The 21264-nt window shown below is 47.6% G+C and overlaps 1 protein-coding gene and 2 long non-coding RNA genes across 6 annotated transcripts; 1 reads left to right on the top strand and 2 right to left on the bottom strand.

The window, feature by feature from the left end:
• Positions 1-640: 640 nt before the first annotated feature.
• On the bottom strand, positions 641-2670 carry LOC135294504 (uncharacterized). The gene is made up of 2 exons (XR_010356592.1): positions 2280-2670; positions 641-1628 (listed from the first exon to the last, which is right to left on the bottom strand). It is a non-coding gene; the product is annotated as an uncharacterized LOC135294504 (long non-coding RNA).
• A 497-nt stretch (positions 2671-3167) lies between these two features.
• Positions 3168-21247, top strand: PHC1 (polyhomeotic homolog 1). 4 transcript variants are annotated; one of them, XM_064409831.1, is made up of 16 exons: positions 3169-3329; positions 7106-7262; positions 7854-7964; positions 9140-9217; positions 9704-9745; positions 9955-10104; positions 10999-11154; positions 12057-12555; positions 12872-13629; positions 15321-15468; positions 15562-15770; positions 16365-16482; positions 17059-17167; positions 17843-17993; positions 18515-18746; positions 19044-21247. In XM_064409831.1, the coding sequence occupies exons 2-16, from the start codon at positions 7149-7151 to the stop codon at positions 19196-19198; spliced, it is 3030 nt and encodes a 1009-aa protein (XP_064265901.1). In that variant the 5' UTR covers positions 3169-3329; positions 7106-7148; the 3' UTR covers positions 19199-21247. The 4 variants fall into 4 exon arrangements, 3 of the variants coding, with proteins under 3 accessions (XP_064265901.1, XP_064265902.1, XP_064265903.1); XM_064409833.1 differs by having other exon boundaries at positions 3191-3329; positions 7101-7262; XR_010356590.1 differs by lacking the exons at positions 18515-18746; positions 19044-21247 and adding an exon at positions 17619-17746 and having other exon boundaries at positions 3168-3329; positions 17843-17983.
• On the bottom strand, positions 9349-14491 carry LOC135294503 (uncharacterized). The gene is made up of 2 exons (XR_010356591.1): positions 13948-14491; positions 9349-9831 (listed from the first exon to the last, which is right to left on the bottom strand). It is a non-coding gene; the product is annotated as an uncharacterized LOC135294503 (long non-coding RNA).
• Positions 21248-21264: the final 17 nt, after the last annotated feature.

Here is a 21264-nt window from a genome sequence, read left to right as displayed (position 1 = left end):
AATTGGAAAAAGAAATCATTCGAACGAAAATGAGCTGCTTCTTGCTTCTTCCCAGAGCTGCGAAGAGCTGTACCTAAAACGTGAGCTATCTACGCAATGAATTCTGCCTTATGTGTAGGCAAAGCATTTGACAGGTTTCCAGTCAGACCCTCTAGCCAGGCTTACAATTCGCAGCATGATGCTCAGTGACAATTATGGGACTGAACAAGTGCTTTATCGGGAGACACTAAAAAGGCTGGCATCTCACCATTTGGGGAGCAGAATAGATATTGGCCAGGTGCACCTGCTTTCCCTGAAAGTATTAAGGGCAGCTGAACCTGGTGGACTGAAAGGTCCAGTGGCTTCCTTTTTTTCCTGGGTCAGTGGAGGTGAATGAGAGCTTTCTTGTTTCACACCCCAGCAGTAGCAGAGTGCTGTGCAAGACCACAAAAGACATATACACATAGGTTAATCTGACAGGAGACAATACTCAGAGACAGCCATATGAGCACAGTGTCACTGGCCTGATCCTGTTCCTAAGGATCAGCACTCAGAGAAATGCATTTTCATCAGTCTCAGGTTTTTGGCCCTATAAACCTTTCATCCTACTTGCTGATTAGACAGACCACATGCACAAAACAAAGAGCACAATAACACGGGAAACAATTAAAATAATTTATTAAAAATGTAATGCAGGCTCCGGTGATCAGATACGAATCTTGTGCAGACAAACATACTGATTGCATTTGACTGGCTTTGTTTATACCTACTTTCTCTCCATTTGATCCACCTTGATCCTACCATTTCCCTGCCGGTGATTTTTACCCCAAGCATACCAGTGCAGTTTTGAAAACCCTAAAATTCTCTTTATCGGTCTCAACATCCCCCCACAGCTGCTAACTACTCCCCCCGTAAGTCCTAAAGCCTCTTTATTGCAGTATTTTCCCCTAGTCGTATTGCAGTAACTGCCCTTCGTTTGCATACATTCCAGAGTTTCCTCCTTTGAATCCACTTCAGTGGGTTTTGCAAGTGGGACAAATGGCTTAGTCGTTCATCCAGTTGCTGGGGCTTTTAGGCGTGGTTGATTCACAGGGATTACTCTTTGCTGGGTTTCCTGCCTTGTCATTGTTTCTTTGTTCGCTGTCTGACCTTTTGTTTTGAATAACCTTAAATATCTCCTTGAAAATCAGCCAGACGGTTTTCCATCTGAATTGAAAAAGAACCCTCAGCATTTAGAGCAAGTATGTTTGGTAACAGCCCAAATGCCCTCCTGTACGGTGTGTTTTGCTGCTTTTTAGGCAGCAGCAAATATTATTCTGTGATTCTAAATCAATGGGAATTGACTGCAATTCATAATGGGAATTTTTTTCCTGTGAACTGATAGCCCAGCACTGTCATTACAGAGCCAGATGCAGCTTTCTTGCAACATGAAGGTCAAAGATGCCATTTGCAGGAGTATTTATGGTGCTTATAGCCTCAGTGGTGCTCGAGCTTCTGCACCTTGTACATGTGGATGGATCGTGACGCATTCCTGTTTGCCTTTTGCTGCATTCCACTTGTCCTTGATGCACGGGATGGCATTCTGAAAGGAAACTCATCAACTCTCATTTAGACGAGCCACTGGTCTGACTCGATGGGCATTTATTTTCCTAGAAACAAATATGTTGATTGTAAAATCATAGAATGCTTTGGGTTGCAAGAGACATTAAAGATCATCCAGTTCCAAACCAAGAGGACATGGGCAGGGACACCATGCACTAGCCTGGGCTGATCAAAGTCCCATCCAGCCTGGACTCAAACACTTCCAGGAATAGGGCATACACAGCTTCTCTGGGCCACCTGTGCCAGTGCCTCAGTACCCTCACAGCAAAAAATTTCTTCCTAATAATTAATCTAAACCTGCTCCTCTTCCTTTTGGAGCCATTGCCCCATGTCCTGTCACTGCATGCATACGTATTTCCCCTCCACTTACCATCTAAAGATGACAACATTACGGTTAAAAATTCATAAATTTGTCATAATCAACCACTCATACCCTAAACCAGGCAACTGACAGGCAACAAACTGATGCTCTTTGAGAGTAATCAAGAGAAGCACGGTCCAAGTGCCTGCACAGTGCAGCTTCTCTTCTAAAAGCTGCCAGTGAGCTCTGGCACCGTGGTTTTTTATGCTGTTCATGCAGGTTTCTACTGTGCACCTCTACGTGTGTACACATGTAGAAGGCAGAAAACCTCCTGCTGTGATCCTGTTTGTTCATCAAAGCTTGTTGCAGGTACCAACACAAACAGTTTACAACCTACATTCTTCTCTCAGGCAGCTGACGAGAGGGCATAGTCTTTAGCTGCTGTGCCAGGGGAGGTGTAGGCTGAACAGCAGGAGGAATTTCTTCATAGAAAGGGTGATTCGACATTGGAATGGGCTGCACAGGGAGGTGGTGGAGTCACTGCTCCTGGAGGTGTCTAAGGAAAGGCGGGATCTGGCATGGTCTATTGACATAGTGGTGTTCGGTCACAGGTTGGACTCAATGATCTCAGAGGTCTTTTCCAACCGAACTGATTCTGTGATACATAAACCCACTAACATGCGACAAGGCTGATCAGTCTTCAGAAGGACGGACGGTAAAGCGAGACCCGGCAGAGGGAACACGCTCTCAGGCTGGCGAAGAGCGCTGTGCGCCCGCCGAGCATCCGGGCTGTGAGTCTCATCAGCGCCGAGATGCCCCGGTGCCAGCCCGCAGGCCCAGCAGGCGGCAGTGGGCTCGGAGCGGGGCGGGCTCGGGGCCGGGCCGGGCCGGGCCGGGCGCTGCTCCCGCCGCCGCCGCCGGACCGCGGGCTCCTCTCCGTCACCCGGGCAACGGGCAAGCGGCGCCCAGGGAGAGCACCACGTGCCCGGAAGCGCCTCGAGGGAGGAAGTGACGGAGCGTTGGGGGAGCCCCAGAGGCCGAGATTAAAAAAAAAAAAAAAAAAAAAGAAAAGAAAACCCAACAACAACAAAAAAATCAAAACAAGGAAAGGAAACAAGGGATTAAAAAAGAGGGATACGGGGAATGGGGCGGGCGGAGCGGGCGCGAGTCCCGCCCCTTCGGGGCCGCCCCGCCAGACCGCGGCCCCGCCGGAGCCGCCGCCAGTCCCGCCCTCGGCCCCGCCCGCCCGACACCGGAGCTGCCGCCCCGCCCCGCCCGCTCGGCCGGGCCCGGCTGCCCGCGCGCGGGGGGCGTGTCGGGCGCGGCGGCGGCGGCGGCGGTGCGGGGGCTCCGGGGCGGCGGCGGCAGCGCGGGTCCCGCGGGCGGGCGGGGGGCGGCGGAGCCGAGCGGGGCAGAGCCGAGCCGAGCCGAGCCGCGGCGGCTGCAGGTGAGGCGGGGCCCGGGGCGCGGGCGGCCGTGGCGGGGAGAGTTCCCCGGGGCCGGCGCGGGATGGAAGTTGACAGCGGCGGCGGAGCAGCCATTGTCTGCCCGGCCCGGCCCCGGGCAGCTCCCCCGCGCAGCCCCGCAGCCGCCGCCCGGCTTCGGGCATCTTGCGGTGCATCCCGCCTCCCGCCGCGGCCGGGCTGCGGGCACGGCACGGGCGGGCAGGGCGCCCGCACGCCGTGTCGGATGAACTTTGCTGCCGGAGTTGCCGGCGGCCTGGGTGGCTGCCGCCGCGCTGTCCCCTTCCATCCTCTCCTCCTCCCATCCTTCCTTCCCTCCCTCGCTCCCGCCGCCGGCCGGGCGAGGCGCTCGGCGGGGAAAGGCGGGCTGGGCACCGAGGGGTGGGACCAGGTGGTGCGGGGGTCCTGCAGTGCTGGAGCGTCGCACCCGCCGCTGCTTCCAGAGCATCCCAGAGCAGTCAGCTTGTCCCGGCAGTTCCACACCTCTGCTTGTGTGGCTTGGAAACTGTTGTGGAAACATATAGTAGCAGCAGCGAATATGCTGTACTGCGGGGTGCTAGCTTTGCTTCTCCAAACCTGTGGTGTAAACCCGTGTAAATCTTACGTGTTTTTAACTTAGCTTCTCAAGGATGAAGTGACAAAACCACTTAGGAAAGTTAGAAAAGAAAATGTTATGCAGGCAACAGTCGTGTCCCGGGGGAATGGATGGGGTGAGCAAGTAAAACTTTTCAACCTCCTACCTAGTGCTTAGTGATTAAGAGTATTGTTTGGCTTGACGTTTTTTTTTTGTCTGCTCTTGTGCTTCAGAAAGGTCAGGAGCTTGTAGATGGGCCACCTGTGGTGTTCTCGGTGTGTGCTGAGATCAGCAAGTGTGGGTTAGGCTCTGGAGTGGCCCATGTTCTCATGCTTGTATGCTGCCTGAGCCAGTTTTCTCCCTTCTCCTTCCCGTCCTTTTTGCTGTGTGGTCATTCCTGCCATGGGGCTAAAAAGCTTTTGTATCCTTCTGTGTCTGCCTTTTAGGGATGCAGTTCTAGCTATTGTTCAAAGGTTAATTTCCAGTAGTGACCACGTTGTTAACTGTGTGTTGGTTTTCCTTTTTTGGTTTGTTTGGAAAATCCATGGTTTAATAATTTTTAGTAGGTTATCCATCTCATAGAGCAGCTAGCTGAGTCAAGTGATGTGATAGCCCAGTGATCACCAGGTTTTTGTAAGAGGAAAGTGCTTGGGGATGCAGTTGGAGGAGGGGAGGGTGTGTAATTCTCCTGTTTTGTGTGGAAATGGCCTGTGTTTGGATCGGATTACACTAACATGGAGCTGCATCCTCAGATGAACTTGCTTGGGGAAGTGCTGTGCCTTTTCACTTTTGTGTTTGGAAAGAGTTTTGCTGGATAACTCTCCTTCCTGTAAGTGACTTAAAATTCTTACTGCCCTTCTGCAAAGCAAGTGTATGCTTCTCTGCCCACATCTCCAAAAGGCCTTCTGTCTACAGAGAGACCAAAATTTTTCTATGCCTCATGCCAGAGGTGTTTCAGTAAGATTCTGTTTATGCTAGGACCTGATTTTAATAAGATCTAGATTATGGGACTCTCAAAAATGCTGGAAATCTTAGGAATCCATGGTGCTGTTTCCTGAGGAAACACAGATTGACTGATGGAGCAGAGCACCAAGGCAGAAGCCTGGCTTCTCCTGTTGAGGGCAAGGTTGTTTGCTGTAGCTAAGGTGAACATCAGTTACATCCTTTCCTCTCTCACAGGCACTTGTGGCATCACAAGTAAGGTAATTCAGCTCAGTGATCTGTCAGAAAATAGGGTTTTGGGGTACCTTTTCTGTAGCTACCAAGTTGATCTAAGAAGCACCAGAAGCGAGGTGAAGGAGGAGGATCTGCATTGAGAAGTTGAGGTGGGACAACATAAATTATCTCCTAATGGCATCTGGGCTACTGGAGAACTTGGTGCAGTGTGTGTAGCTTCATGTGCATTTTAACCCCACTCAAAGTATTTATCCACCACTGTTTCATTCATCAGAAAGTCTGTATTCTCTCTCTTCTCAGTGTTTATTTTCAGGCTTCACTTAATTTTTTCTCTCTGGGGAAGATTTTTAAGGCAGTTGTTTCTCCAAGATCTTTTATATTCTAGGTAGGTTTATTGACAAGCTGTTTCTAGCTGAAATAGGATTGTGCCTGAAGACAGTAGTGGCCAGTTAGGATGAAGTGTGTCTCAGCTGAGGAGAAGGTGGCCACTGCTGAAGCAGTGCAGGAAGCCAGTTTTGCATCAGCAGGGAGATGCCTGGGCAGGGCTTGAGGGCAGAGGTGAAGATGTTTTTGGAAGACCAGACTGGACCAGCAGCACTCTGCTTGCCAGTTAAAGAATTTTTCAGATTTTGAGGAGCAGCAGTTCCCTGATTTAGCCACCCATCCTCTGCAGAGTTAATGCTGTTGTCCTGTTTTGAAGTCATCTGCTACCCTTAGCACCATTTCAGAATTTAAAAAGTTGTCTGGCTGAGAGCGTTGTTGCGCCCCCTTTTCTGCTGCACGGGTCTGTTTGCTTATACACGAGGAAAATGTTTGGTGAAGGTTGTAAAGCTCAGAATCTCTGGATTTGAAAGATTAGATATAGGGGCTGTGCTGGTGCTCTGGCTCCTGGAAGCTCATTTACAGGGGTCTCATTTAGAGGTCTCAGATATGCTACAGAGGAACCAGATGGTACTTTGGAAACAAATAGGCCGTTTTGGCGATAATAAGACTTAACCAGAAATAATTTTTTAAAAATCTTACACGGAGTTTTAACCTTCTAAACAGTCAGGTTGGTTTTCTTTTGTTCCAGTGGAATTCTGTTTCAATTTTTCTCCCTTTTCTGACTCTAGCCCCTCCTGCTCCCTGTGTAGCTCATGTTTCTTGTTGCAGGAAACTCCCTGATCATCTCAATGTGCTACTCTTCTGCTAAGCACTCTCTTCAGTCTCACTTCTCTTCCTCTTACCTGATGAAAGCCTTCTCCAGTCCTTTCTCAGTGCTGCAATGCACTGCAATTCACGCTGCTGCTGCTGGAAGGTCTCCCTGGTTCTTCATGACCTCTTCAGCAGCTTTTGTCTCACAAGTGTTGCCAGTGAACACTTCGTCCACTCTGCTTCTGACTCTGTTCCTCCTAAAAGGAACTTGCCACCACAGATACCAGCTTCTAATCTAATATTCAAGTTAAGATCTGTTGGGAGCAACAAGTAGCTGGAAAGTTTGTGTGATCAGAAGAAGAAAGAGTCGAGGCCTGGGGGCTAAATTGAGAGAAAGAGGGACTCGGTGTCAGTAGGGCATTGGAGCTGAGGGACTGGAGGAAGAGAGGATCAGAAATTGCCAAAGTGCATTGGAGGACTGGAAGCACAGTGCAATTTGCCTCAGTTTGCTAGTCTCTATTGAAAAGAGAGGCGGTCAGGTCTGTAACCAGAATTGTTTCAGTGAGCTGCAGCTGCTTCTTCATTCCACTACCTTTTTAAGAGTTCAGGAATGTAGTTGCAGCTTGCAACTATAGCATGGCAATAAAAGTATGAGAACATGCACATTACCTTTCTGATGGTGGTAGTAAAAGATTTAAACTGTGAGTAAGATTTCTGGATGGTTTTAGAACCCCAGCTTCCCTGGACCCTGCAGTGTAGCAAAGATGTAAAAGGAGACTGGTATTGAAATATTCTAGTACAAAAGCTGTGTAATGTAGTCAAATACAGTTTGGTTCTTTCTGCAGCCTGACTTAGTTTCCAATTCTTTCAGTGTAGATCTGGAGTCCATCTCAGCCTGAGCTCCTGGGATCCTGTCACCATGGAGACCGAAAGTGAGCAGAACTCCAACTCCACCAGCGGGAGCTCCAGTTCTGGAGGAAGCACCCGGCCTCAGATCTCGCAGATGTCTCTCTATGAGCGACAGGCAGTACAGGTGAGACATGGGTGTGCTCTGGGATGGCAGTGCATCACTGGAAGGTGGTGGTGAGCCCTTTTGTGTTCCTCTGCGTTGTTGTGTGTCAAGGTGAGACCCTGCTTAGAGGACTGTCATCTTTTCAGATTTAGAAATTCTTATGCTAGGCCTGATATTTAGTACTTGTAGCCTGAGGCTTTGTGTTTTATAGGTTACTCCTTCGTTGTCCAGCCTCCTAGATTTAATCTGTACTGTGATCCAATAGATTGGTTTTAGCCTGTTGTTCTAGAGCAAATCAGTTTGTTATCTCAGTTCCTCTATGCCTTCCTTACACAAATTACACTTGTCTGCCTGTGTGAGCACGTACGTCCCCAGATTCCTGAAGTTTATTAAAATCTTGCAAGTGTGATTCCCACTGTCCTGGAATACACCTGTGATTCCTTGTGCCACCAAATTTGTAACTGTACTATGGATTTGCATGTGCTAATCTGGTGCCTGCTTCTTCATGTGCTCTAGGGATGTTCTCATGGCTTACTTACTTCGTCACTGCTCTCTTCAATCACATTTCAACGGCATGCTGTTTTTGCCAATCGAGTTTTCTTCTTTATCTAGGCCCTGCAGGCACTCCAGAGACAGCCCAATGCAGCCCAGTACTTCCATCAGTTTATGCTCCAGCAGCAGTTTAACAGTGCCCAACTTCACAGCCTGGCTGCTGTCCAGCAGGTGAGTTGCCAAGAGGCAGAAGGAGAGGAGTTAGATCATTCTCTGGGGAAGATCCAGAGGTTGTGTTTTTATACAGTGCCTTGTGCACCGGGTCATCCTGATCCCTGATGAGACAATGAGTCCCTAAACACATTGTTTAGAGGTAATACAAACAGCCAGTCAGCTGGAAGCCTGAAGCAAGGATTAATTTTTTTTTTTGGCTACAGAGCAGGGGAAGATAAAATTTGGCATCACCATCAAGGAACTTGCACTTCAGAGGCCTATTACTACCCCCTGCACCTTCTTTAACTGAAAGATGGGTGGTTAAATCAGCAGTGGATGCAATAGTGCTTAAAAACTGTATTAAAGGGATCAGTGGGTAGTTGCTTCTGTGAGCATAAACATTTGTGTTTGCATGAAATGTCAGGCAGCATTCTCTGAAATTTCTGTCTTGCAACTTAGTAGCCATGTTTTCTTTACCAGCAGGAGGGTAAACCTGTCCAACCAGGAGGCTGTCTCTAATTGACACCTATACAGATCAATATAAATAAATATATTTTATAATATATAAATGTTGAATGTTTTTTTTTTAATCTTATCAACTTTGTTTACCTACTAGACTTAATCATCAGTTCAAAATTGATTATGTGTGACATGAATGCATTCTTTTTATGTAACAATACCTCAGTAGCTGTACTCCTTGGCAATTAGTCCAGGATGTCATTGTTCTCAAAATCCCTGACTGCAGTCTTAGAGTATAGAAGAAATAAAATCCTCCCCTCAGTTTTGCACAAATTTTACTTACAAAACTGACTAAACTCTTGCAGGGAAATTCCCCTGGCATCAGAGAGGGGGAAATAAATCTATCAATATTTATGTTCTTCCACAAACCATATGCTCTCTAATCTGAATTTTGTTACTTGGAGTGCTATCACTGCATTGCTACTAAGCTGCCTAATTAGCCCAACAAATTGCTAATATTGTGGGAAACGTCTGGGTGATAAGTGGATTCCAGCATGGGGTTGCACTGTGTAGTACAACAGGCTGGGCAAGAGTAGTGCATGCACCCATGGGTGGAAGGACTGGAGGTCATGCACTCTGAGGGTAAGGGACTAGGTGTTCTAACAGAGCCAAGTAATTGGGCTGGATTGAAAAGTTTGTTCAGGCATTCATTTTTCTGCCAATCATTCCTGCAGGCTACAATTGCAGCCAGTAGACAGGCCAGCTCCCCCAACACTAGCACCTCGCAACAGACCACCACCACCCAGGCTTCTGTAAGTAAAACTGCTCCCTCACATCCATCAAAACCTCCCTCCCCACCTTGTTCTGGCTCCTCTGTCTCTTTTAGGATACACACAGCTTCTAAGAATCGTGGGAATCAACAAGATGCAGACAGCTTTGAGGATTTGGGATACTGTTGTTATTGGTGGAGCTTGAAGAAACCAGATAAGGTTTTTGTGTGGGTGACGCCTCTTAGCTGGAAAGGTAGACATGGATCTCTGTTTGTTGAGGCTTTGGGGATACATTGTCATGGATTAGAAAAGGATCAGGACTTGTAAGAAAGTAGAGTCGTGAGCAGCTTTTGTTTTAGGTGGAGCAGTAGTTTGTTGAATGAGAGGATATCTGGTTTTGTAGTGAGTGTTGAGGAGCTTGGATTTGCTCAGAGAGTAGATGAGTTGGTAGAGAAGGTTTTGTGGGTTTTATGCCTTTACTTGGGAGGGTGGAGGAAATGATGTATTTTTTTGGCTCTCTTATTGCAGTTGCATGCTAGCAGTGATTCTCAAGCTCAGCATACAAATGAGGTCAGTATCCAGGGCTCTGGCTAATATAGATTCTGTAGCCTGTAGGACAAGTCCTCTAAGACAAGAACTTCCTTCTTCTTGGTCCCCTGTGGGATACAGGAAAAAACTGTAAAATGTCTGTTCTGACTGTACCCCACTAAGCGTATTTGTACTTATTTCTTGGCCTCCATCTCTTCATATGTGATTTGAAACTTTTTTTCTCTTCTAAGATCAACCTTGCCACCACCTCAGCTGCTCAGCTGATCAGTCGGTCCCAGAGCGTGAGCTCCCCGAGCGCCACCACACTGACACAGTCTGTGCTCCTCGGGAACACCACCTCACCACCTCTCAACCAGTCACAGGCACAGATGTACCTGCGGGTAAGAGATGTGCATCAAAATGTGCCTGACCACGAGCCCCACTTAGCATCCACTGCAGAGTTTCACTGCTTGGGTTTACCAGCACCTGCAGACTAACCTAGCTTTAAGGATGTCGCAGTATGTTTTAAAATTGCATGGGGAAACTCATCCCTGAAACCACAAGTTTGATTCTGGGCTCAGCCTTCGAGAATGTTAACAATGTGTGTCTCTACCCTGCATAGATGTTAAAGGTTCCATAGCACTTCTTACTAGAGTGTAAATGTGAAATACATGTCCTAGACTTGAATGTAGCTCACAGAAATAAAGCTGCTCTTTTGGTTCCATGCTGGAACAGATACATAGTAAATTACTCCTCCACTGCTTGCTCAGCTCAGGGATGTAAGTCAGAATTCAAGTAAGCCTAGACAAATAAATCAATGTGAACAAATGTCACCCTTTTAATTGCTTTGAAGTGCAGCTAGGTAGAAAGCATTAGGCTTGACTATGTAGTCAAGTCTGGGGTTTGGGTACCTACTTGCAAAATGTTTTCTGTTTTCCAGTTGACTTCAGGTACAGATTGTAATCCCCTTCTTTTCAAGCAGCACTAATCTTGGGTGTATGTTTTGTATCACTGTTGTTCAACCAGTTCTAGATACACAGCCTTGGGCAGTCTGTGGGAGTTAGCCCAGGCCTGTGTTAGATAGAAGAGTGCTTGTTTCCATAAGGAAACTGTTCCCAGTTTCCTGCTTTGGAGGGTTATGTTCAGTGTTACAGTGCAGGGAGGGTTGGTAGTTTTGCAATGTGTGACATTGCAGCCTAGTGTTCCTTTATGATCTGTTTGCTTGTGGTTTTTTTGTCTTCCTTTCTCTCTTCTCCCTCCATTCCTTTCACTGCACATCACCCAATCCTCAACAGCCGCAGCTGGGGAACCTGTTGCAGGTGAACCGGACCTTGGGCCGCAATGTGCCTCTCGCCTCCCAGCTCATCCTGATGCCCAATGGGGCTGTGGCTGCTGTCCAGCAGGAGGTACCACCCACTCAGTCTCCTGGGGTCCATGCAGACACAGACCAGGTCAGTGACCCTCCTCCCTTGTCTCAAGCTGTCCCTGTATAGCAGACTAGAGCTATTTTATCACCAGCCCTTGCTCCTGTGCAGGCAGGAGATTTTGCCACCACGTTTTCATGTTTGCTTTCTGCCTCCAGAGATTAAATTAATTTCTGCTTAAAATTTCTGAGGTGAGCACAACTGGATCAATCCCATCTTCACAGTTTCTTGGCTGTGATTGTGTGAAAAGAACTCTTGAGTTCTACATACAGTTTTCAGTCACACTACAATTAAGAGTCTTTGCCAGAGGTGCTATTCCTTCATGCAGCTAGTTCATTGTTGTGATGATGCCAAAGACTTGTCTGAAGCAATTTTTTTGAAGAAAAATCAGCTGTGATCAAATTTTGGAGATAACGTGGCATTTGGAGTAGAAGTTAATAACAGAGGATGGAAGCACCAAAATGCAGAGTGAAATTGGAAAGGGTGTGGGCCACGAGTAGATCTGTGGCCTGGGGGGGCCTGAGGCAGTCAGATGGGACAAAAATTGAAAATGAATGACTGCTCTTTAAAGGGTAACTCAGTGCTTCTAGAGCTGTGCTGAACTACCCATGCCCAGGGTATGGCAGACAGGTCTGAAGTCTGTCCCATGCCCTGGAGAAAGACTGTGTCCCCGGATCCTGTTCACAAAGTGCCACGAGATCTTTAATTTCCATCAGAGATTGGGCAGGAGAGAGTTCAGCATAATGTGCTTCTTGGGTAGGGGCCGTGCTGAACTCTGCCCTGCAGTGTTAGCAGCTCCTCACACAAGACCTGAAGCATCAACTCAGCCTGCATCCCAGCAGAGTGTGTTGCTTACATGTGCTCTGTCACACTCCTGGCAAGTACCGCATATAAAGCGCATGGATTCTGTTTGGTGTGTGTGTCTCTAGGTGCAGAACTTGGCTGTGAGGAGCCAGCAGACCTCTGCCACTAACGCCCAGCTCCAAGGCTCTGCTCAGAAGACAGCCCTGCCAGGAAGCTCCCAGGCTTCGGGCTTACCGCAGGCCGCCAGCACGGGCCAGACCATGGCGGTGGCGCAGGCCTCCTCCAGCGGGGCAAGCCAGTCCCTCAACCTGAGCCAGGGAGCAGCGGGCAGCAATGGTGTCTCCGGGGGTGTGGTGGCCAGCGGTGGGAGCCAGCCCCCAATGGGACTGAGCCAGAGCTCCTCAGCAGGTGCTGCAGGCAGTTGCCAGAGGAAAGGCACTGGCGTGGTTCAGCCGTTGCCGGTGGCGGCTGCCCAGGCCGTGACTGTCAGCCAGGGGAGCCAGACAGAGACGGAGAACGCCGCTGCAAAGAAGGGTGACGCAGACAGTGCTGGACAGCAAACGGTGGGCATGAACCTCACCAGGACCGCTACACCAGCACCCAGCCAGACGCTGATCAGCTCAGGTAAAAAAGTCATCTGTTTTTTTCTCTTCAAAGTCATTGGGTCTTCACAAGAATGAAATTCGGAAGCCTGGTGATAAAAGGTTTTCCAACACCTCTCCCAACTTTGGTCCTCCGAGAGACTTGTCTCAAGGGGTTATCCCTTTCTATTAGCACAAGAGGTTGATTTAATCCCTCATGTCCTCTGCAAGTAAGCTGTCAATTAGTTTGGAGTTTACTGTCTCAAATCAGTGCAGTGGCTGCCTTATTTTTGTTGTTGTTCCCAGCTGCACTGTTGCTAACTTTTGTGCTCTGTTTTTCTTACTCTGTTTTTGTATAGCAACATATACACAGATCCAGCCACACTCACTGATTCAACAGCAGCAGCAGATCCATCTGCAGAAGCAGGTGGTGATCCAGCAGCAGATAGCCATTCATCACCAGCAGCAGTTCCAGCACCGCCAGTCCCAACTCCTCCACACAGCCACCCATCTCCAGCTGGCTCAACAGCAGCAACAGCAGCAAGCAGCATCTCTGACCCAGCAGCAGCAGCAGCAAGCTCCGCAGCAGCAGGCTCCCCCTCAAAACCAGCAGCAGGCACAGACCCTTGTGGTGCAGCCTATGTTGCAGTCCCAGCCACCGCATTTACAGCTCCAGCAGGACAGTCCGTGCCAGCCAGCCACCAAGTCACCCATTCCCATCCAGTCAAAATCTCTGGTCACCCCCATCAAACCCCCTCAGCTTGGGCCTGCCAAAATGTCAGCAACACAGCAGCCTCCACCACACATCCCAGTGCAGGTAGTGGGCACTCGGCAGCAGGGCTCAGGCCAAGCCCAAGCGCTGGGCTTGGCTCAGATTGCTGCAGCGGTGCCGACATCCCGGGGAATGCCAGCTGTAGTCCAGCCTGTTTCCCAAACCCATGCTGCTTCCCCATCATCATCTTCAGCTCCAGCATCCTCCCAGGAAGCTCCCCCTCTCAACACCGGGGTGAATTTGGCACAAGTTCAAGGCACAGCCCACATGGTGAAGAGCCCAGCTTCCTCTCCAGTTGTGGCTCAGATGCCAGCAGCATTCTACATGCAGTCTGTCCAGTTGCCAGTAAGTGATACCATTGAGAAGGAGAATAGCATATGGATTCTCTTTGTTCATTCCTAGGACACCAATCGCAGTCCAGGCCCAGGTCAGTGGGATGGGATGGGTAAAGGGTTTGGGGAAAGGGATATGGAGACTTTTTTACCCTCAAAAACACTAATTCTAATCCAGCCCCTGGGGTTACTGACTACAAGCATTTCTTTTCCATGTTATCATTCAACGGCTTGCATGAAGTTGATAATTGAAACTCAGAGCCTGCCCCAGCTGGGGTGGCTGTCTACATCACATACTGAGTATCCCATTTTACAATGGGGTTTGGTTCACCTTGGCTGGTTCCTGGGTGACCACCAAGTTGCTGCTCCATCGCTCTCTCTTGACAACATGAGAGGAGGAGAAAAATACAGTGAAAAGCTTGTGGTTTGAGATAAGAATGTGGAGATCACTTTCTAATGACCATCATGGGCAAAATAGACTCAGCTTTTAGAAATCATTTACTGCCAATTTAGTATAGGATAATTGAAAATAAGCACAAATACAAAAAACACCTCCCCCCTTCTTCACAGGCTCAACTTCTCTCCTGACTCTTCTACCTCCTCCCCCTGAATGGTTCAGGAGGACAGGAAATGGGATCTGTGGTCAGCTCATAAGGTTTTGTCTCTCCCTCATGCTTTTCCCTTGCTTTAGCATGGGGGAATCCCTCCCATGAGATACAGTCCTTCACAAAGGATACAGTCCTTCATAAAGTCTTTCTCCAGTGTAGGTCTTTCCCACAGGCTGCAGTTTTTCATTAACTGTTCCAGTGTGGATATTTCTGGGTTATAGATTCCTTGGTGTGTAGTACCAGCCACTGACTCTAGGCCTAAGAGGACTCCCTAGCAACAGGCTATGCAGAGGAAGGCTCAAATTCCATGGGCCTTGTCCATGCTGTTGTGAGTTGTGCAGCTAGGGCCCACCTAAATCCCTGAGACAACAGCACTTTACCAGCTCAGATCATGGAATCATAAATAATTGGAGTAAAAAAGAATCCTAAATATTGTGTAATTGCAACACTCCTGCCATGGGCAGGGACACCTTTTTGGTGAACTAGGTTGCTCCATCCAACCTTGCCTTGAGCACCTCCTTAGCCAGTTGCTGAGACTCTTTCTAAACTCTGTCTGCTTCTTCAGGAAGGTGTCACAGGATTTGTCTTGATTTTTAGAGCAGGGGGGGTCAGTTCTGCTCCTGGTGAGTGTGTGTCCCCAACTCTTTTGACTCTTCATTGAAACTGATCTGATTTATCCAAAAAACCTGTTTGGAAACTGCTGGGTGAATGCCATTCCATTTCTTCCTGCAGTAATCCTTTGAGGTTCACACAGTGTCTCGGTCTTATACCAGTGTATCAACATGACTTGGGGCATCAGATCCTAGTCTGTGGCGTAGTAGTGAGTCTCCTCAAGCTTTGTTCCTTGCTAGGCAAATACTCCCAAGCAGAGATATGTACTGAGGGAGCTAGAGGCATCTCCAGAAGAATCCAGGCTGGAAATCAAATATGATTGAGCAGGATGCTTTTTTTTTTTTTTTTTTTTTTTTTTTTTTTTTCTCTTTTTTTTTTTTCTTTATTTGGGTTTTGGGTTTTTTTTTCCTTTTTTTTTTAATCTGGCTTGTTCATCGCTTTGGAGGTTTTCTATCTGCTTACATATTCTGCTTTATTCATGCAGGGCAAATCTCAGACCTTGGCAGTAAAGCGCAAGGCAGAGTCAGAGGAAGAGAAGGAGGAGCCGGCCAGTGTCACCACAGTCCTGCCTGCCAGGTCCTCTCCCGTAACAGACAGCCCCAAAAACATGGAGGAGAAGAGTGCCCTTGGAGGTGAGGTACAAAGGAGAGCTCTGCCTTGTGTGTGCTAATGACCTGAAGTAGGTAGAGCCAAGTTAGCTCACTCCTGTGCTGTTAACTTTCCAGATAATTCTGATACCGCTGCCATTGCAACCCCAAATGCCATGGCAAGTGAAGGAGTCTCGGCAACCCCCACCTCTGCTTCCACCCCAAACCTGGCATTGGTGTCACGTCAGATGGGAGACTCCAAACCTCCTCAAGCCATTGTCAAGCCTCAGATCCTCACACACATCATTGAAGGCTTTGTCATCCAGGAGGGAGCAGAGCCCTTTCCAGTAGGGATTTTTTTGTTGTGGGGGAAGGAGGTGTAGCACTTTCTTGGGTGGGTGGTGGGCTTCCATCTTTGCATAGAAGTATCTTTCTCCATGTTCCAATTCTGCATTTTTAGCCTGAGACACAGACAGTGTCACACACGAGAGGAAGCGAAGGGAGGGCGGTGTCATGAATGAAGCAAGGCATTAGAGGCGTCATTAAAGAGAAGGAGTTTGAAGGAGTAAAACAAGTGTTGCAGCAACTGCTTACTCCAGTTGTCACCAAAGCAGTAATTAATGCAGGAATTGCAAGGAGGCTTTCTTCTCCATGAGGGAAAGATGCATTTTGAACAGGCAGCAAGTAAAGTTGAAGTAAAGAAGGGGAAATAGAGCTACATGGAATTGGACATTATTCAAGGCAGATAGTGCTTGGGTGTCTTTAAGTGAACAACCAAGCCTGTGAGTCAGGAAGCAGTAATGACTTTTTTCAGCATCTCTTCTTCCCTATTAGGCAGAGATTCTTCTGAGTTGAATTTTGAGCGGCACGTACCTTGGCAGAGGGTGGTGGACACAGGGAATCCTTTACTGGTGGGTCCTACTCATTCTCTCCCTATCCAGGTGGGTTGTTCTCAGCTGCTGAAAGAATCTGAGAAACCACTGCAGGGCGGAGAGGCTCCTTCTGGTCAGAATGAAAACCTGTCCAGCAATTCTCTGGGAGAGGATAGTGCTTCCATGGGTGAGTTTCAAGACCAGGAGGACTAGCTAGTGTTACTGAAAGTTTCTGCTCTGTATTACTAGCTTAATGGACTTGTATCTCTTCCTGCCAGCTCCTTGGAGATTTGGCCTATGGAACTAAGATCTCACTTTTTTTGAGTGCCAGAAGACTGACAATGCTTTTTTTGTTGTGACTATGATTTAACACTTCCTGTGTCAGTAGTAAGCAGGAGATTCTGAACTGTACCTGTCTTTAATGACTGTAGGCTAGGAAGGATGTGTGGACGGAGCAGAGTGATGGAGATTTCCTCCACAGCCTTGTAGGATGTGAGGAATATGCTGGTTTTTGTTTTTTCCATTAAGAGGTACTGACCAGGACAAAAAAACTGCTCTGTTTGATATCCTGGAGTCCTAATTAGCAGAGCTTGTGCTTCTCTTTTCCCAGTTGCTTCCCCAAGTAACTACTTACTAGATTCAGCAGAAAATAGTGCTTGGCATCAGTCGGCTCAGAAGGAGAGCAGTGGAATGGGGAATCATTGGGTGTGTGATATGCTTGTGTTCAGATCACCAACTGGTGTGTGTCTCTGTATCTCACTAGAGCTTGACAAGAAGGCAAATTTGTTGAAGTGTGAATATTGTGGGAAGTATGCCCCAGCAAGCCAGTTCCGTGGCTCCAAGAGGTTTTGTTCCATGACCTGTGCTAAAAGGTAATAAGGAATATTACATCTTGCTGTCATCTGTGACTACATGTTTGCTGGAACTGGGCATGTGCCCTTTCTCCAAGTAGTGTGACATCTGCCAGTACATCTGATCCTGCCTCTGTGGCATGTACTGGCCACAGAGATCCTTTACCACTCTAAATGATTTGTAAATGCTTCTAGGTCTGCAGAGCTGGATGTGATGCTGAGTATAAACAGGATTTCTGGCTTGCTCAGAAAATGTACTGGGAAGTGGAAAATTCTGGGGCTGTAAAGAACCTCTCTTCAGAGAAATGTGCATTTGACTGACTAAATAAATGCGTACTGGTAGCTGTCTCATGCATTGGTGCTAGACAAAGACACAAGGGAGCATTGGGGAAAAAAACGGGGAAAAGTTAGACTAGTCATTGTTGCCTCTTGTTGATAGCAGAGTGCTTGTTATGGGTCTTTTTTCCCTTAGGGGAATTACTTAATTGACCCTTCAGATGTTAGATCGAGACTCTGGTGTCCAAATATTGCTTGTGTCAGAAGTCTGGACTGGCTCCTTCCAAGGGGAAGTCTTAGAAGGAGGAGGAACAGAACTTGATGGTAAAGAGGAGTCTTATCCCCATCTAGAGCAAGGAGAAGTAGTTGGTTTAGATACGTGCTGCTTTCTAACTACTGCTGTGCTTCTGCTTACTTGAGGTACAATGTCAGCTGCAGCCATCAGTTTCGGCTTCAGAGAAAGAAGATGAAGGAATTCCAGGAAGCCAACTATGCCCGTGTGCGCCGACGGGGACCACGGCGCAGCAGCTCCGAAATCGCTCGAACAAAGATCCAGGGCAAACGCCACAGGGTAAGGACACGCACCTGTCAAGGCAGGTCTGTGTAGGGTTTGTCCCTTCTGGTTGTACCGCTTTGTCACAGTGGATGCAGTCGTCCAGGATCTGCCATGCTGACACAGTTGTTACACAAGACACGGGGAGCTGCTCTAATCCCTCATGGACTGCAGGAAGTGTTTTCACATTTGTACTTGTTCTGTGAGCTCTGTGTTCGCTCCTGTGTGCATCTTGAAGGTCTCAGTGAGTGAGACCAGCTGACAGCCTTGGCAGAAAGCAATCCACTTGTCCCATTTGATTAGCAGTCTTTCACATGAATGACTTGAATTGGGCAATAGATGAGTTGAATGAGCCTCAGTTCTGATGTGAGGAAGAGAGGGAGCTCTTGTGTCAGGTGCCCCTGGACCAGCAGCCTGGGATAGTTGTTCCAGACTGTTGGGACAACTTCTGCTGCTCCCAATGTCTTGTTTTGCAGCTTGTCATTGTGAGTTTCTTATAAAACCCCTTTTATTTTTTTTTCTTTCTTCTGGGCTTGTAGGGCCAGGAAGACTCGAGTCGAGGCTCTGATAACTCCAGCTATGATGAAGCTTTGTCCCCTACATCTCCAGGACCCCTGTCAGTAAGGGCCAGTCATGGAGAGAGGGACGTGACAAACTCTAATATGGCTCCCCCTACCTCAGATCTACATGGCATCAATCCAGTCTTCCTGTCCAGCAATCCTAGTCGTTGGAGTGTGGAGGAAGTGTACGAGTTCATTGCATCATTGCAAGGTGAAGTTAAGATCCTCTCCTGCACTCCTGTGATCCAGTAGCATGGGGAGATTGGGCTCAGTGGTGCCTACTGCTTTTGAACATGTTTCTGAATTGGAGTAGATCATGGAGATGGATTCTCAAGATTTATTTCTCAAGTAGCCTGTGTGCTGAAGGAGACTGTGGACTAGAGTGGGGAAAAGGGTTGGTTAGAGTCTTAGTTTGCTATTCTGTACCTGCCAGATATGCAGGAGGAATGAGGGGAGTGCCCAATGAACATGTGTTTCTCACTGCTTTTTTTTTTTGTTTGCTTCACAGGGTGCCAGGAAATTGCTGAGGAATTTCGGTCACAGGAAATTGATGGTCAGGCCCTGTTGCTTCTGAAGGAGGAACATCTCATGAGTGCCATGAACATCAAGCTGGGACCAGCTCTCAAAATCTGTGCCAAAATCAATGTCCTCAAGGAGACCTAAGAACTCTGAAGCCAGAGGTCTCACTTCTGCTCTGACTCCAGAGCAGCTGCCAGTTTTGGAGATTCCTGCTGGGGCAGGGAAGAATGGGACAGTCCCCTGTGGTCTTGCATTCAAGAAGAATGAGAAGGAATTTAACTGACTGAAACTGCCAGGCACAAGCCCATCTCTTGGTCTCTTAATGGTGCTACAAGGTTGAGGAAAACCTGCCACCTGGGGCCTTTAAACAACTTTCCTTCTTCCTCATTTTGAATATGCCTCCCCTGTATACACCACATAAAGATGTTAAGGGGATTTCTTTCTGTCTTAAAAGACTTCTGAAAGGGAATTGCCCTCAACCCTTTCTGCCACAGCAGGTCTGCTAGATCTTAGCTTTGAGTATCATTGCCAGAACTCAAGGCATAGGGAGAGCTGGCCCCACATGGACAGTGGGAGCACCTGTGCTTGGCTTTTATGAAGGGGAAATAGCACATTGCAAGTGACAGAGGTGACAAACAAGAATTTGAGCAAAAGGGGCTGCTGCTATTCCACTTTTAAAAATACTTAGGCTGCTCATGAACTGGGTTTAATAGCCATTCCAGCATGCATACCAAACTTGAAGGCCTGTGGCAATAGGAGCTGTCTTGTCTTCACTCTGCATGTCTACAGGAGACAGTAAAGCTAAAGTGTTGTGGCAGCTATTCACTCCAGGTGCTCCTCTCAGAACCAGTCAGAGGATTTTTCCTGAGTACTTATGACAAAGTGATGGGAAACTAAAAGGGGAGGGGATTGTTTTACATTAGGGAACCTTGCAGCACGAGGTTTGTCTTCCCATTGTGTTAGAGTATACTTTACAGATCCAAAGCAGTCTCCAGAAGCACCAAGACTCTTCATTAAATGGGCTGGGTTTTGTTTTGTGTGTTTTCTTTCCTGTTTGTATTCTTTGTTTTTCATGTCTGTCTTCGTTATCCTTGGGAGAGCTTACAGGACAAAATTTAGGCTGACAGGATTGTACTGCTTGCCTCAGGCGTTGTGGTTTTTTATTTTTGTTTGGTTTTTTGTTTGGTTGTTTTTGTTTTTTGTTGTGTTGTAAAACAAGTATTTCTCAGTTACAAGAAACCAAACACACACCCTATAAGTACTGAATACTGATCTTTTAATATGACTTCTCATTTTGAAAGGGTAGAATTTATGTTACAGGCTGGTTTTCTTCTACTCAGCCTCTCCAGGTTTGCTTAGGAGTTCTTTGGTTGTTTTATTTTTTTAAGGACCAAATGTGGTATTCTGCAGTTTTGTAGCCAAATTGCCAAAGGTGAAAACCTGGGCAAAGTTATTCTCACAAGCACCTCTGCTTCAAACAAACAGGCAAAACACCTGAAGGAGTTAGACTGCGAAGAGGTAAGTGCCCTCTAGAGCCAAATACCTGAAAGCAAGATGGCATTACAAAGCATGTATCTCAGCTTTTCTGTTTTCAGAAGTTTCACGTGAATATTTGAGTGAAACATAAGAGTGTTTTCTGTTAAGCACCTGCTGTTGCAGGAAAGCTGTAGTGGCATGGCAGAAAGCCTTATAGCATAGGTAGGAAAACATTAGAGATCTAAAATGGGTTCTTTATTGACCCATGTTAGAAAAAAGAGGAAGGAAAGTGCTTAGTAGATGGATAAAATGTGGCAGCAGCTTCCTAGTCTTAACTGTGCTGCTGAATCTCACTTTTCTGACATCCTTCTTCATGCGAGAAGACTGAGGCTTTGTGAATGCAAATGAGCCCAAAGGAAGCTGCTGGTGCTTGCTTGCACCCTGGTACCACAGTTTGGTCTGATGTAATCTCGGGACAGGGGAGGGGGACGTTAGAATCAGCAGTGAGCAGAGAAGGCTGCCCTTAAACCATTTTATCCTTAGCAAGCTGGGTGTGGTACAACTCCTGCTTAGTTTGACCCTTGGCAGGGTAGGCAGACACGTAGCCTGCCACCGTTACCAGCTACTCCTGAGGACTGGATTTTATTTCAGTCAAATTGGAAGGCTTCACTTCTTCATTTCATGTTCAGTGTTCTTAATAAAAAATGCTTGATCAGGCTTTGCAGGTCTGGCTG

The sequence above is a fragment of the Passer domesticus genome, chromosome 2, assembly GCF_036417665.1.
Source record: "Passer domesticus isolate bPasDom1 chromosome 2, bPasDom1.hap1, whole genome shotgun sequence".
NCBI classification, from domain to species: domain Eukaryota; kingdom Metazoa; phylum Chordata; class Aves; order Passeriformes; family Passeridae; genus Passer; species Passer domesticus.
This window is presented reverse-complemented; position numbering and strand designations above follow the sequence as displayed.